The 16,866-nt window shown below is 33.4% G+C and overlaps 1 protein-coding gene across 2 annotated transcripts in view; it reads right to left on the minus strand.

The window, feature by feature from the left end:
- PHIP (PHIP subunit of CUL4-Ring ligase complex) overlaps nt 1–16,866 on the minus strand; it is a 182,572-nt gene that overhangs the window by 66,293 nt on the left and 99,413 nt on the right. For both annotated transcript variants that reach the window (XR_011974371.1, XM_072642656.1), the window contains exons 18-20: nt 13,783–13,920; nt 12,430–12,613; nt 9,699–9,816 (exon numbers count right to left, since the gene is read on the minus strand). Coding sequence is in view for 1 of the 2 variants with exons in the window: in XM_072642656.1 (XP_072498757.1) it covers nt 9,699–9,816; nt 12,430–12,613; nt 13,783–13,920 (440 nt within the window). In the remaining variant the exon portion in view is untranslated. The remainder of the gene's footprint in view (nt 1–9,698; nt 9,817–12,429; nt 12,614–13,782; nt 13,921–16,866) is intronic.

The following is a 16,866-nucleotide window of genomic DNA, read 5'->3' on the forward strand; positions in this document are numbered from 1 at the left end:
GACAAAGGTGAGCAGATCAGTGAAAAGCCTTTCTTCCAGATCACATGAAGCTCAGTTGAAGGAACAGGGGATGTTTATGGTCAAGAAGATAAGAAATTAGAAGGGATACAAAAGCTATCTCCAAGTATCAGAGAGGCTGTCATGTAGAAAAGAGATTAGATTTATTGTGTTTGGTCTTGAAGGGCAGGAATCACAGTTAGTGCAAGGTAATTACAAAGAAGTATATTTAGTCTTGATGTTGAGAAAAACTTCCTAATAATTGGAACTACCCAAAAGTAGAGTGGGCTCCCTTGGTAGGTAGGTGAATGATTCCCCTTAATTTTTTAGCCCTCAAACCCACCTGTGGGTATGCCAGGGTGTGCTAGTTTTGGGGTAATTGGTTGGATTAGATGGATGCTGAGGTGTATCTCTGGAAAGGCTAACTTAACACCTGTGACTCTACTACATGACTGAAACAACATTTGTATTTTAACCTGTTCCTTACAAGAGTTGCAAATAAACAAGTTAGTAAAACCAAGGATAAACTATTCATTTGGAAAAACCTCACAACTCAATATTCTTATTTATATTCAAATACTGATTTCTACTGATACATTCTAATTGAATAACTCGATTAACTTTAATAATGATCCAAAGCAAACATAATTATATAGACTAAAATAAGAACAATGTATTCCAGGAAGTACAAATGATGGTTTTTGTGTTACCCATATGACTCTTCTCTATTTGTGAAACTAAAATTTCACTGAAATGTTAATCATACATTTCAAATTTCTATCTTTTTGATATTTATCTTCAATTTATTCATGTGTATAGTGACATAAACTAATCTGTCCAAACTATATTTTTAAAGACACTGATTTCTCCAGTGGTATAGCTCCCACCTAAACTTTGTGATTCCTATCCACCAAGGTACTCCCAATGACAATGACACAAACCCCTGAGGCCTTTTTCCTAGATCTTTTATATACCAGGTCAAAATCTAGATTCTCCTTCACTACTGCAACATGACCAGCTCACTTCCTTTTCCAATGACATAGGTCCTTAATTATGTTATTTTGTGCTACTTCTATATATGGATCCAGGTGGAACAATGGAAAAAGCACTGAGATTGGAGTAAGGAAGACCCGCGTTCAAATACAGTCACAGAAACTAATTGTGTGACCCTAGGCAAGTCACTTCACCTCTTTGTCTCAGTTTTCTCTTCAGTTAAATGGGGATATAGTATCTACTTTCTAGGCTTGTTGTGAGGACCAAATGAGATAATATTTCTGAAGTGCTTAGTACAATAACCTGGCAGATAATAAGCACTACACAAATGTTAGCTATTATTATTTTTATCATACAAGTTATATCAGTCATTTGCTTTAGCCTACTTATACTTAACCATGAATCTCTGTATTGCTTTTGCTTCATATACAATTTTATTGTGATGTTCCATCATTCACAACCCGTATAGCATCACTGGGAGTTGAAAAGATGAGGAATCTTTAAAGGGAGAAGCATGGAATCATTAAAAGTCCTGTTCTCCAGTACAATTCTGGGTCCAGAATATTGTGTTTTCAATGCCAACAGAAGACAGACAGACAGACAGACACACACTCCCTCTCTCAATGCCCAGCCAATGGACAGCAGAGTCCGGGCAATATGCATTATATATCTATTTGTTTTTCTTATGTAGAAACTTTGACTAAATCTCGCCACAGAGTCTCTGTAGTATTTTGGGGTCTTTATGTAAACCGAACAAGGTCATTCACAAATAGAAAATCCAGTGGGAGACATGAACAAACCATTTACTGAACATTTTTTCATAGTATTTGAAAAATACCTTTGGGTATCATGTTGCCATCCCTCATGCCTCAATTAACACAGACAAAAATGAGTTACTAAAGAAAGTCACTGTGGCTTTACAAGGAAGAAATGTTGTAATGATCTGGATTTTTGATAGAAAAAAACTTTTAAAATTGAGGCTTATTCTAATTCAAACAGTATCTTGTGAACAAATAAATATATGACTTTGTATTCTCTAAAGCTCAATTAATCATGTGACTAAAAGGATCTTTGCAATGGAAAAATTGTTTGCAGTAAGTAGTCTTCCAATTTCCTTCTTACATACTCATTTAGATATTCCATTCTCATAAATATTTTATAAAGAAAAAGGCTGCACCAGTCTTTTTATGGGAACAAGAAACTCCCTTTAGCAATGCAAGTCAGACATGTCTCTGCAATTTAGTCTTGGGGGTTAAGTGTCTTGCCCAGTCACACAGAGAATGTGTCTGAAAACAGACTGAACCCAGGTTTTCCTGGCTTAAAGTCTATTCTTTCCACTATTCCACACTACTTTCTCTATCAATATTATATAAGAGATGAAAAAAGATGGAGTAAGGGTCTGTAGTTAGTGTTACTAATCTTCTTGGTTCCCTTCCTAAGGATATTAATACTTTTCTATATACATTTGGAGTGTTGCCCTCTTTGAAATAAATTAATTCCTGAATAAATGCATATTATACTGATTGAATCTTTATTTTAGTAAGGTCCAATTATCCTTCCCAATTTCATCTTCTTGACATTTCTATTTCTTTAAGCAACATATACAGTGGTTTACCTGTTACTAATAATCTATCAGTACAGAAATTGTGGCAAGAGGTATGCTACTTTGCAACATTCTATCATCATCTATCTAGACTCACCTCTGAATCTTCTAGTGACAATCTGGTTTACTTCTTCAAATGATTCTTCTACTTACTGCTACCACTAAATAATAGCTAACAATTACCATAAGCCAAGCACTGTACTAAGCACTTTATAATTATTATCTCATTCTATACCAACAACTAAGAAGAGGCAGGTACTATTATTATCTCTACTTTACAGATGAGAAATTGAGACAAAGAGAAGTGATTTGCCTACGGTCACAGAGCTAGTAGGTGTCTGAAACTGGATTTAAACTTAAGTGTTTCTGATTTCATGCCCAACCTTCAATCCACTATGTCACTTAAGAGTTTGTCCTCTTTTTTTTTTTCAGTGAGGGAATAATGCTTATAATCTACTATCTTCTTTGTTTGTGTACTACAAATGAATGTGAACTTTAAACCAATAATAGCTCCTAGCTACCAAGAATCTATGTTTAGATAACTAAGGGTCAATAACTGAAGCAGTTCTTAGGCTCTTTTGATATCTTCATTGTGGCAATTTTGTTGTTGTTGTTGAATTATTTTTCTGTTGTATCTGACTCTTCAAGACTTCATTTGGGATTTTCTTGGCAAAGATGAAGTGGTTTGTCACTTCCTTCTCCAGCTCATTTTACAGATGAAGAAACTGCGGCAGAGTTAAGTGACATGCCCAGGATCACACTGCTAGTAAGTGTCTGAAGCCAGATTTGAACTCTGGAAAATTAGTCTTCCTGACTTTAGGCTGGGTCCTCTATCCACTATACACCTACCTGCCCAGCAAATGTTTTATATTATTTAAATTTCTCTAAGTGGTGATAATCAGAACATATGATCTTTTCTTTTTGTCCATTTCCCATCACTCAAAGTTAACAGTTCTGCAAATATGCTGGGTAGGGGAATGTTAGAATTTTATGCAGTGTCAATCAGCTCAGCTCTATCCTATGTTTTCATTAGATACTTATTCTGATAATATATAGTAGATTCTGAAACAACTCAACCAATAAGAAATAGTCATTTTCTTATGTTTTGTGATACTGTCTCGTGACTTCTACATTTGAAATCTTTTTTACTCTTTTGCTGAAGAAAATATGATAGGCAATTTGCCAACTTTTGGCCTTTAATTTATTAACCCTAAACCATACATATCAACATAATTTTCTGAGTTCACCCTTACTGAGAGGAGAGGAGGACAAGAAGTAGTGTGGTACAGCACAAACAGACTGAATTTGAAATTAGAGAAGTTCAAATATAGGCTCTATCAATTTGTGAGTCCTTGAATAAATCATATAACTCCTTTAGGTCTCAACTGAAAAACTAAAAGGATTGGAACCGGAAAGTCTTCCATCTCTATAACTGGGAATCTATGACCTTTCTCCAGGATTTTTGCTGCCTTCTCTAAAGTGTAATGATATCAGTGTTAGCTTCAGATACTTGGGAGAAGAGGAAATCTAAACAGGGTTATGAAGTTCCCCTAACTTTCATTTTGAATTTCCAAGGTTTCTACACTATGTACCTCAAATTATAGGAGTTTCTCTTTTCTCTTATCCTTTTTTTGATACCATAGGGATTTTCCATTTCCCAATAAAGCAATTTTTTGTTTGTTATAAAGGCACCTCAATCTAATACTTGATGGCAAGAAAAGTAAAAAAATATTTTTAAGGATGACTTTTCATAGACATAAGTAGTAACTAGAGTTTCTCAAAAGTTAAGAATTAAATGTAGATAGGTGACTACGTAGCTAGAACACACAGAAGCGTGGAGTGAAAAAAAGTCAAACCAAGACAAGTAGATGTAAAAATACATGACGGAGATTTTCAGCAGTAAAGCTTTTTTTATGCTACTACTTTATCTCTGTATAATACACCTTACTAAGTTTTCTTTCCCCATGTCTCATTCAATGCTCTTAAAAACATCTTGAAGCAGGAGGCATGTTTTTATCCATGTTTTACATGTGAGAAAATTAAGTCTGACTTCACTTAAACCACACAACTAGTAAAAAGCAAAGCCAAGACTAGTAAGCATGTCTTCTCATTCCAATGATCTTTTGTATGGCAAAACAGCTAACTCTGATTCTAAACAGACTATCCTTCAAAATCCAAATTATAGTCACACTGTCACTGAAAGTGCTTTAACTATAAAAAGCAGAAGTCTATCTTTCACTGCAGAATAAATATAGCCTACCAACTAGTATCTGAAATAAATGGATAATAAAGACTTCATTAAAGCCCTAAAAAGAAGAGAGACTAGCCAACTCTCAGCAGCTTGAATCCTTCTATAGCTAGGCAGTGGACTTTTGACCTGATTTCTGCCTACCTTTTAAGCTCCTGTAGCTAACTATGTCAGAGAGCAGAAAATCAGGGACAAAAGTAAATTTAAGGCAACTAAAAATGGAATTCATGATTTACTTGGGAAAATGAGACTTTGTATAATATAAAAGGTACATAACAAGAGGTCCCTGGTGGGCACTCTCCCAGAGTAGGGAAAAGTTGGGATAAAAACAGAGGTGGAAGTAAGGGGAATGGAAACTAGCTTTGTGCTTTCCCCTGAGAAGAAAGCTGACAGACATGTAATATCAATCCTTAAATCTACAAAAAGATTGAGAATAGGACTGCAGATGGTATCTAGCTATAGAAGACACTAAGAAGAAACAAGTCTTATGTACATAAAACAAAAGATCTGTTTCCCTGGAATGGTTAAAATAACTCAATTTCAGGAAAAATTCCAATACCCTCTGTGACTCAGAGAGGCTGCAACTACCAAATTTTGAACCATTCTTCTATCTCATTGCTGTTTAAAACCTTAATATTTTTCCTGAACTTTTCATATTTTCTTTTCACAGATCTAGTGCATGGTAAACCATTAAATATAATGCTAGTGTGATATCCAATTCAGAATGTTTCCAATGTGATCTGTGAAGCCAGGACTATGAAAACCCCAGCTTGCTTAGTAACAATTTAGGAATTATGTTAGAAGCAGCATTAATCTGAGAGGCAGACAACCCAAGCTCAAGTTAAAGTTTGACATTACCACAGGCTTAGAAAACTTGAGGTAACCTTGGGAAGATTATTTCATATCTAAGGACCTTAGCTTCTTCATGGTTTCAAAGACTTTAGAACTCTTAAGATTTGATGATTCCAAAAGTATGGATAAAGTAAAATAACATTCCTGATTAGAAATCTGTGCGGCTTAAGCTACTAAGGGCTAATGCTAGCTCACTGTTAGGAGAGGCTAATTCCCTACTGCGTTAAGATCCTCTGCTATAGGTTTGCAGTAGAATGTAGAAATAAGACTATGAAAACTTTGTTTAAAAGGATCCATGATCTATGATCATCATTAAGATATCTTTCCAATGATGCATACCAGACTCACTTATACTATCTCATGCTACGTAATTCCTTTCCATGTTTTCCCATAAATTTTCTATTGTAACAAATTTGCAATGTGCTGAAAACTTTCTAAGTGTTGTAATAATCTTTGGAAACTAGGGACAACACATAAGCTACTCCTGTTATTTCCTGTTCTTGCTGCCTATCTGGACCACCTTTTTTTCCATTCATACATTTTCTGTATGTTATTTTTTCTTTTTTAACACTTCTTGCATGAAGCTTATCAACTATAACTTATCTTTTCATATTTAAAGAAAACTGGAAATAGCAAGCAAGATTAGTCATAGCTACTGCATATCAATAGGGGAAGGAGAGGCATTATAACTAGGGAAATCAAATGAGTGGCCACGTCTCAAATTTCTACAATACTACAATGACCTTCCCTCAGACGCTTAAATGTTTTGATGTCTAAAAAATTGTGAAATAACTTATTTAGGCAGACAAAGAGGGCGGAACCTTCAGCAGAGACTGAATTTTAAAGGGGAAATATGTCTCAAACAAAGGCTACTATAGATTCTTTGCATACTTAAAGGTAAGCAGCCAAAATTTTGTGGAGGCAGAGGAAATTTTTCTCAAACTCATTCAGGTAGATTACAAGTGAACTTTAATTTAAGCTTTTGCAGCCAGAACCCTAAAGACTTAAGTAACTTCTTCCTCAGAGCATCTGATATTTAGCCTGACAGACTGACACTGGTTACTACAATAATGGTTAGAGTATATACAAAAGTAGGTATTAATGTGCTGGTATGGCTTGATCAAGACTATATAATACCAGACTAACCTCAATTCCTTTTAATAAACAGAAAGAACATGGCATAGTGACTAGTCTTGGAACCAGGAAGAGTGCATTTTCAAGTTCTACCTCTGTCATACACTTGTTGTGTGACCCTGGGTCAATTGCTTAACTTCTCAGGACTTTAGGCAACTTTCTGAAACTATAAATTAAAGAGAAGGTACAAATGGGCAATAGTCAAAGAATTTCTAATTAAGGAGGAATTCTAATACTAGTAAAAAATCACAGGTTCAATCCCTATCCCGTTGAGAGTTACAGAGCAAAAAAAGGTTATACATATGGTTTATCTAGATTTCATCAAAGTACTCAATAGTCTCTCAACCAATTTTGTTTTTTTAAAAAGTCACTAGTAGAAGAAACTGGTCTAGAATCCCTGAGAAGCTCAAATTTTAAAAAGGTAATAGATACTTATTTTACCCAGAATGAAATATTACCCAGAATTTTTGTTTAAAGGGTAACATGTCTCAGACTGAAATAAATGTTTTCTGTAGGACTTTGCCTTTCTCTCTCTCAGTACTAACAAGTCAGCTTCATATGGGTTAGACTTTAGAAGTCTGTAGATGAAACAACAGGATGAGAAGACTAAAAAATTGAACAAAAGAACTAGAAAATTACTAAGAACCCCCTAAGCCCTTAAATGTGCTGGAATTTCAGCATATTTAAGTAGATAAAAGCATACTAAAATCTAGTAAGATTAAAATATTTCTCCTAGGGTTATGAAATAGAAAATAGCAGCTGGCAAAGGAAATTCAACTGTATTTTTAATAAAAAAAAAAAATATATTTTTCTTATGAATTTGTTAACTCTTGAGTATTTGCATTAATAGAAAGTTATTTGGATATTACAAAAGAATAGATCATGCACAATTAATTTATATCTATTTTATGTTCACAATCATTAAAAGTACCTTGCAATTTCTAAAATGTTGTCCAGCTCGATCTCGTCTATATTTAATTCAAGTGGACCCAACACATTAATTCATCCCAGAAATACATACTAATGTACTTACTCAATGAATTGGTCTTGCAAGTGACATCATTCTAGATAACAAGAATGCTACATCCATTGAGTTTAACCTGATTATATTATTAGGCTAGCCTAAGATGTTATATTCTCTATTCCTCATTAACTGTGACTTGCAAATCACCAGAATAAACATACTTGTTTTTCTCTTCTCATTTAAAAAAATAAATGAATGATACCATTGGTTTATCTATAGAAATGTCACATAAATATTTACCAAAGAGAGTAAGCAAGCAAACTAATTTATAATTAACTGATGGCTTCTTTATGGTCTTCTCTGAGTAGTAAGAAGAGTTCCTGATGTTTTCCTGTTCTTTTGACATCATCCTTCCCTGAGATTATTTCACAAAACAATCTACCAACGCTTTCGAGATTTTGTTTCCTCCAACATGTAGTACTCCTATGTGTATCTGGTCTGGTCCACTCACTTTTCCTGACTTCTAAATTTTCATCTTAGTTTCATCACATAGCACACTAAAGACAGCAGTGAAATGGACTTAAAAGCAGGAAGAATTTGCGTTAAAAGTCTCACTTCAGATAAATACTATGTGGCCCTGAGCAAATCAAACCTATCAAATGTTCTAGGCAACTCTCCAAGATTCTAAGCTGCAGAGAAGTGCCAGCCTACATTAGTGAGAGGGAGTTTGGTCATGTGAGAATTCTTTCTAATAATAAAATCATAGAACCAATATCTATTTCCTATCCTATACAGACACTGAGTAAGGTGTTCCCCTGCCAGCAACAATGAAAATAATAGCTATGAAAATATTGATAAATCCCATGCCATTCTTTGGTACAGTGGTCCATTAAAAAACTCTTACAAATTTCTCAATGACACCCTATGGAATCTTGAAACAGGATAATTAATGAAGACTTTCATGAGGGTAATGGAGAGATGGAAAGTAAGCACCAGTATGCTGCAAAGCTTTCAATTCAGAAAGCACATGACTGGAAAAGGAAATGTAGTCAATTGAGTATTGCACTGGTATCCACAAAATATAAACAGATGTAAAGGAAGGCCTGAAGCATATTAGATAAATTCTTGGGAAAACATATAAAAACCACACAGGATGATTTGGTATGGACAGTCTACTCTCTGTATGCAAGGAAAAAATATCCACATTGATATGTTCAAGTACTTGAAATGTAAACTGTGATTTTGCAGTGGATCTTTTCTTAAACAAGTTCTGTTTAGGCTAATTTAAACATCTTTATTAAAAACACAAGTTGATAAGTGCACTTAGTTAGGCTTAGGCTAGGAGAAAGAAGGAAGACAGCATGAGATTAAAAATTTGTCATACTGAACAAACAATATGGGATCACAGGCTTACAAGCTGAGTGACTTTAAAGGCCATCTAGTTCAATACTCTCATTTTACAAAGAAACTTTTTTAGAGGGAGTAAAGGATAAAGGCTTGTGATTTCACAGAAGTGGGAAAATTCTTTTTACCAATATTGATAGACAACTATTCTGAAATTCCTAGTCTTAGAGAATTCCAGTGGGTATGGGAGGTTCAATGAAGTAACCATGCAGAATTATCCTCAATAAAAAGAAATGAGAGGTTCTGTTCTATTGTCTAAAAACCAGACAAACTATGTTCAGAAAATCTAATGACCAGAAAGCTGCCCACCAAGTGAAAAACTATTTTGAGGTACAGTTCCTGAAGGCTATCCACTAAGCAATGGGAGAGTTTCAATTTGCTTTGGTAGAAGAATATTCATAACACTAATAAAATCACAGCTTTTCTGAAGCAAAGAAGAATTAATCTTAATTTGCACAGTATGTTAGATGGAGCTATTGCATAGATAAGTAATTATGATTTACCTTTGACAGAGTGGGTATTTTATTCTCTCTTGGAATTGTAAAGTGTTTTCTTTTCTCTTCTGACCTGTAAATTTTTATTTCTTCTTCTCCCTTTGCAGTTCTCCATTCTTCTTGCCTACTAAAAGTGAAGTAAGCCACATGCATGTTAGGTGAGTGTTCAACAAATGACTTCAGAATAAAAATTAATTTTGGGGAAAATGCATAAGGAGATCCACATTCTTTTATTTCTGCATTGCTGTTAATCTCTATAAGAAAGAAAACAATTAAAATACATATTAAAAATATCATTAATGGAACCAGATATAGTATCTCTAAATTTGAAATTTATGCAAAATACATTTTTGCACTTAAATTACAAAGCCATTTGTTCACTCAAACATTTAAGAAGAACCTACTATGAGCATGCTAAGGACATAAAAGTATATACAATTACATTATTGTTTAACTATCTTTTATTCATTCTGTAAATATTTTTATGTGAATATGCCAAACCCTACTACAATAGAAAGTAAATTATTTGAGTAGGGACTGGTTTTTGTTGGGTTGTTTTTTTTTGGGGGGTATCTATCTTTAGCACCTAGCAAATTGCCTGTCAAATAGTATACACTTAACAAATGCATACTGATAGACTGACTGAAAGATCTAACACTGTTCTACTCTTAAAAAACTAACATTTTAATGAAAAATTATCAAAATATTATGATACAAGGGAAAGAGATAATTTTAAAGGAGATGTTCACACAAACTGATATTAGACATTTGAGGATGAAAATAACACCTTTACCCCAGGAGATTAGAAGGAAAGAATGTCACTTAAGATTTCTCAGAGAAAGTGAAATCTGAGTTAAGATTTTCAAAGAGAAAGGAATTGAGAGATAAAGGTTAGGAGACTGGAAATTGTTCAGTTCATCTGGAAAATGGATGCAAAAAGATATTGTATTAAATATCTGTGGCTGGACAGATAAATGGAAGACAGTTTATATTAAGACTAAACAATGCAGTAGAAAGATAATTCAGTGATGTGAAAGAAGGGATTAGGACAGACTGGAAGAAAAAACCTAGTTACAAAGTTTTTAAAATAACCCAGATCAAAACCAAACCAAACCAAACAAACAAAAAAACTAAAACAAGAACTTAAACTATGGTCATTAGATAGGAAGTGGGGAGGAGGGAAGTGATGTAAATAATATTGTGGAATTAGAAACATCAGACTTTTAAATAGGACTGAATATATAGGGAGAAAGAAGAGTAAAAAATGATTACTACATTATGAATTTCATTGACTGGAAAGATGGTGGAACCACTAATAGAAACAAAGAAGTTAGTGGAAAGGAACATTTTGAAGGGGAATTTGAGTTATTTTATTTTATATATGTTGAATTTAAGACACAAATGGGATGTTTAAGTGGAGATATCAAGCAGGAAATTGTAAATATAGCTCTTCTGCTTCAGAGAGAGATTCAAGGAATCTATGGGGAAATGATAATTGAATCTAGGTAACTGATTCCAAAAAGTACCAAGAAAGATAGTGCAGAGAGAAAACAAAGAGAATCTAGAACAGACTACAGAGTTTTACCAGAGTTTAAGGGGACAGAACAAAAATGAAGAGCAAAAAAAAGTAGAAAAGATGGAGACTGGTCAATTGAAAATGTAGCATCACAGAAATTAAGGAAGGCATCAAAAAGGAGGATTCTCTCAAAAAGTTCATTCTGTCAAATTGTAGAGTGATAAGGAGGACTGGAGTGGGGAAAAATGTTCGTTTTATCATTAATGATGTTATTAGTGACAGTAGAGAAAGTTGTTTCAGTAAGAAACAAAAGATATAGTATAAGTGACAGAGTAGGTGGTGAGAAAGAAGAGGTAACGCCTTTATTAGGCCATTCTACTGTAGGTGATAAAAGAGGAGATGAGAGGTTCATATCTTAAGGTGATAATTGAGGGTCAGAGTAAAAATAATAAAAGTGCTCAACAAAAAGCATTATTTTTATGGAGGGATATTTACATCCCTATAGGTTACAATTATAACAATTCCGATTTTACTATAATAGGAATATCTTGGATGTGTGTTCTATCTTTAGTCATCGACACTAGAAACAATGAACACTTTTTAGTACTCATTTAGACTTCACTATAAGATGGTCCTGAAGAATGGACTATGATGATGGCACTATAATGAAACATCAATATAGTATAACCACTGAACGATGTGATTGTAGTTTATTCTCTTTGCCAGATAACTGAATATATTTTAATGAAAAATTAAAAAGGTAAAAGTAAATGGGTTAAGTATTTTGAAATTTTATTACTGTTTAACAAGTAAAGCAACCTTGTGATTTAAGTTCAACACTTATATCCTACAATTTAATCAAACCATATTTTGTGATTACACCATATAAAAGTCATTTATGTATATGCAAATGAGAAATGTAAAAACCAAGAAAATCAGCAGTTGTGATTGAACTCAATGTTATCTTATACTGCCCAAAAGACAGGAATATAAAGGAATGATGAAATAATAGAGTAAAGATTTTAATTTCTTCCTTCAAAGATTATGATTCTTTATTTTTAGAACTTTCTTTAGAGTAGGAGTAGACAAACTACTACCTGTGGGCCAACTCTAAATGAAAAAAAATATTCTTAGTTTGCTCTTGTGCAACAGTTCGCTGATCACTGCTTTAGAGGGAAAATAGTCTCACAAGACTAATTCTACATGGACGCTTGCTAGCCTTACCTGGCAATACCAACTGATAGTTCAGGTACTACAACCCTTCGACTCCAGGCCACAAGATCCCGTTCTGTAGCTATCTCGCTTCTTGGTGCGTTGCTATGCATTTGCCTTACACCTTCAATTTGTCCACTTCGCCTCAGGCCTATATTTGGTGGTGAATGAACTTCTGTGGTAGAGCTTACAGAGGCTGAATAAAAAGTTAAAACAGTTTATTGTAAGCCACTGGCAAAGTGTGTGTGTATAGACATGGATAAAGCATACACATATACACGTACACACACCAACACAAATAAATGAATTAGGAATTGTAATCTGAATTTAACTTCACATTACTGCAGTCATTCAAATGATCAATTATGAATTTAGCATAACTATAGATATAACTGAACCAGAAACAAAAGTTTAAAATAAAAACATTGATGTAAACTCTGAATTCAACTGTGTATATAAACTAATGCAGTGTATCAGTGAAGTTCAAGACACCAAAGTTATGTCAAATTATTACTTTTGTAAAAAGCTGTTTAAAAAAGTTTAAAAAGTAAAAGCACTATGCTATGTACTGAAGGAGATAAGAGAAATGAGTAGACTAAATAAGATGTACAAATACAAAAAAATATATAGCATGCAACATAATTCCTACATAATAAGGTCCTGAACACTCCAAAAATGCTAAGAGAATGTTTGCTGAAAGAGAGATCATGAAAGAAAGTTGGAACTCCGACTAGGCCTTCAAAAATGGATAAAAATTTGAATATACAGACATTAAGGAAGGCAAAGGCAAAGAGGGAACAAAATTACATAGACAGCAGTAGTACGAAGAAAAGGTAGGGTAAGGGTAATATCAGATTACGGAAAAATAGGAATGACAGAGTTACTTTTAGACTTTAATTGGTAGTTTACAGGAAACTTTTTGATCAACGGAGTGTTAGCAACAGAATCATGGATCAAGAAGAGTAATCTAAGATAGACTGGGCAAGTGACACATAGTTTAGGAGACTGTTATAGTGGCCTTAACACTAGAAGGCCCAAAATTTTAAGAATGCCTTAAAGGACCAACCAAACTATGTCATTTGACACAAAACTTTTTTTAAACACATAAAGCAAAGACAATACAGATAGTAGGATAAAAAATTTTAATTCAAATTACAATTCTAATGTTTTTGTGTCAATTCACATGCTTGGTGCTTCCAGTGTTAAAAGGAGATAATATAAGACAATTAGAATAATGGAAGTTGAAAAGGGGAAGTAAAAGGAATTTTGTATACATAATAAAGACTTCCACTGATATCAAATGGTCATATGAAACTACATTTTTGATAATATGCCAATATAAAAATGAAACACATCTTTGCTAACCTCTGCCTAAACGGCTATTGTTACTGGTACCAGCTTCACTGGAGCGTCTCAGATCTTGTTCTTGCTGAAGCCTCTGAATCATGCTGTCCAAAGGACTGATTTCCTGGTTTGACTGCTGACTCAAAACTTGATTTAGTCCTATATTGAACACAAACAAAAATAATAAAGCTAATAGATACAATGAGGTATTTTTTAAAGCCATTCAAACAATCAAAATAAGAGTATAAGCACACTGTATTCAAAATATTTTTATTATTGTTGTTCAGTTGTTTTTCATTCTTGTTCAACTCTTCATGACCCACTTGGGGTTTGTCCAGCATCTTGACAAAGATACTGGAGTGGTCTGCCATTTCCTTCTTCAGCTGATTTGACAGATGAGGAAACTGAGGCTTTAGGTATAGAACCATAAATTAAGGAGGTGATCATCTATGGGGAAATGACAACAAATAATGATACGCAAAGGTAATGAAAGATATATAAAAACCTGGAGAGTTTCAGACAAGCATGAAAAAAGGGAATAAGCCGAACTGAAACATTTATATAATAACATCATTATAAAGGAAAAAAAGAACTCTGGAAGACTTGAGATTTCCACTGCAATACCACTCATAATTCAGAGTACCAAAGATAACTAATTGTCAGTATGCTACTGAAAACTGGAAAGATGACAGCTTCCAGATTTAGACTGAAAAATACATTTTTGGACCTGGCCTATGTGGGTATGTTTTGCTTGACTATGTATATTCTTTTTACTAGAGTTTTGTTTTACAATTTGTTAAACTGGAAGGGAAAGGAAGAAAAATAAACACTTGTTAATTGAAAAAAAAATTTCAAGACTACATATTTTTTAAAAGTTCAATATTTTAAAAGTTGCAGTCATCTTCCTCATGCAAAGAACAGGCTTCTAAATTCAACTCAAAAAATACATATTAATCAATTATTATATTTAAGGCACTATGGACATACTGTTGGGATAATAATAAACAGTCCCTATCCTCAAGGTACTTAGATCTAGTAGACAAGACAAAAGCTGAGAGAGATAAGCAACATATACAAATAACCACATTAATTCAAATTAGTATATGAATGTCACTTATTCAAGAAGTAAGTGACAAGGGAAATTAGAGGAAGGAGGGATGAAACAGAGGTCTCATGAAAGAGGTGACACCTAAATTTAACTTTGAAGCACTTCAATAGTTGAAACATGGGAGGAATCTATTCTAGAAATGGGGAAACTATAGTTTTTAAAATAGTCAAGAAAGAACAGGTTATGATTAGACAATCCTAAGTAGCTTTTATTAGCTGGATCAGAGTATAAAACACCATATTATGAAATAGTTTCCCCCATTTCTGTCAATACCATTATTTCCCTATTTGCCCAAGTTAAAAGGTACTTCTCACTTATTATTCTATATCATTCCTTCATAATCAGTCACCCCTCCCTCTTTACTCTTAAAAAAGACTTTCTTTCCTCTTTATTTCTGCTGCCACCACACAAACTGAGGCCTTCAATTTCAGTATGCCTTATAACTAGCTTACTTCCCCCCATCAAGGGTTATCTTTAGCTTATAAATTATTTTCCATGCCTCTTTCAGAATATTCTTCTTACAATACTACTTTTGTAACTACATCATTAGTTTGAAAATCTTCAATAATTTACAAGGAGATTCAAATTCTTCATCTGAGGATTCAAAGACCCTAAAAATCTAATTGTTATCTGGCTATACAACCTTATCTCTCATTCATCCCCTCTAGTTATGTTATATTGGTGTATATACATGCACTTTAGAGTCCTCACTGTCTCCAAATATGCAAGCTTTAAAATTCCTTATAGGTTGAAGCAGAACTGCAAACTATATTATAACTTAATTAAACCCTTAATTTGTTGAAAAACAAATCAAAATCCATCAGAATAACTAGTTCATATGGATCACTGCTACACATACAAAATTTAGAAGGAGTGCCAACACAATAGTTTCCCTTCACATGTAAAAAACATGTTCATTGTGAAGGTTTCATGCAATATACATACATATAGATATATGAAAATGTTTTCCAAAATGAGACTAGTCATAAATAAAAACATTAAATACTGCCCAAATATAATATTAAAAAGTACTAAAATTCTAACTGAAATTCAAGTTACTAATTAAAGAATCTTATAGTTCTAAAAGATTTCACCAGTCATACAGTCGAAACCACACAATATCCTTACTAAACTATAACAAAGCTGACTGATGGATATCTAATCTTGACCTCTAAGAAGGGGATTCCGATTTTTTCTTAAGCAGACCATGTCTCTTTTGCTAGCTCTGTTATTATGATGTTTTCCTTGAAAATTAATCAAAATTTGCCCCGTAGAAACTTCCAACCATTGTTCCCAGTTCTGATCTCTGGAGCCAGAAAAATACTTCAAGATAACTATCAGACCTTGCCTCAACTATTCAATTCTCAAAACTACACAGTTGCCAATCTTCATGCCATAGACTCATTGCTCTTTATTTAGCTGTTCTCTAGACTTTTTCCAACTTGTCAATGTTCTTATTAAACTTATTTCCCAACTTTTCAATGTCCTCTTTAAATCAAGGGAGCCCAGAAATGAACATGATACTCTAAAATACATTTGTAAAAGTCAATGGAGTTCAAGATCACATTAGTTTTGTTGGCTGGCATAGCATACTGTCAACTTATATTGAGATTGCAGTTCTCTCAAATCCCCAGATCTTTTTCAGAATTGCTTTCTAACCATGCCTTCCCTATGTTATGCTTGTAAAGCTGATTTTTGTACCAAAGTTTAAAAAAAGAAAAATAATTTTTAAACATTTTTGAATTCTAGAAATTTCATCGTTTTAAAGTTTTCTGTTTGTGTCAAATGTGTTCCTTATTAAAAACCATTTTAAAGAATCCAAATTATAAAAGTTGTATCCACCAAGACTGGACATTAAAACTCTCAAAACCGCTCCTAATCAAGTCATGTCCTTTGAATGCACCATTTAGAATAATTTTTAAAATACAATTCTGAATTAATTTGGGTGACTATGGTAATATAAAACCCAATAAAAATTATTCTAGTTAACAAATCAA

Source organism: Notamacropus eugenii, chromosome 2 (genome assembly GCF_028372415.1).
Source record: "Notamacropus eugenii isolate mMacEug1 chromosome 2, mMacEug1.pri_v2, whole genome shotgun sequence".
Classification (NCBI taxonomy): Eukaryota; Metazoa; Chordata; class Mammalia; order Diprotodontia; family Macropodidae; genus Notamacropus; species Notamacropus eugenii.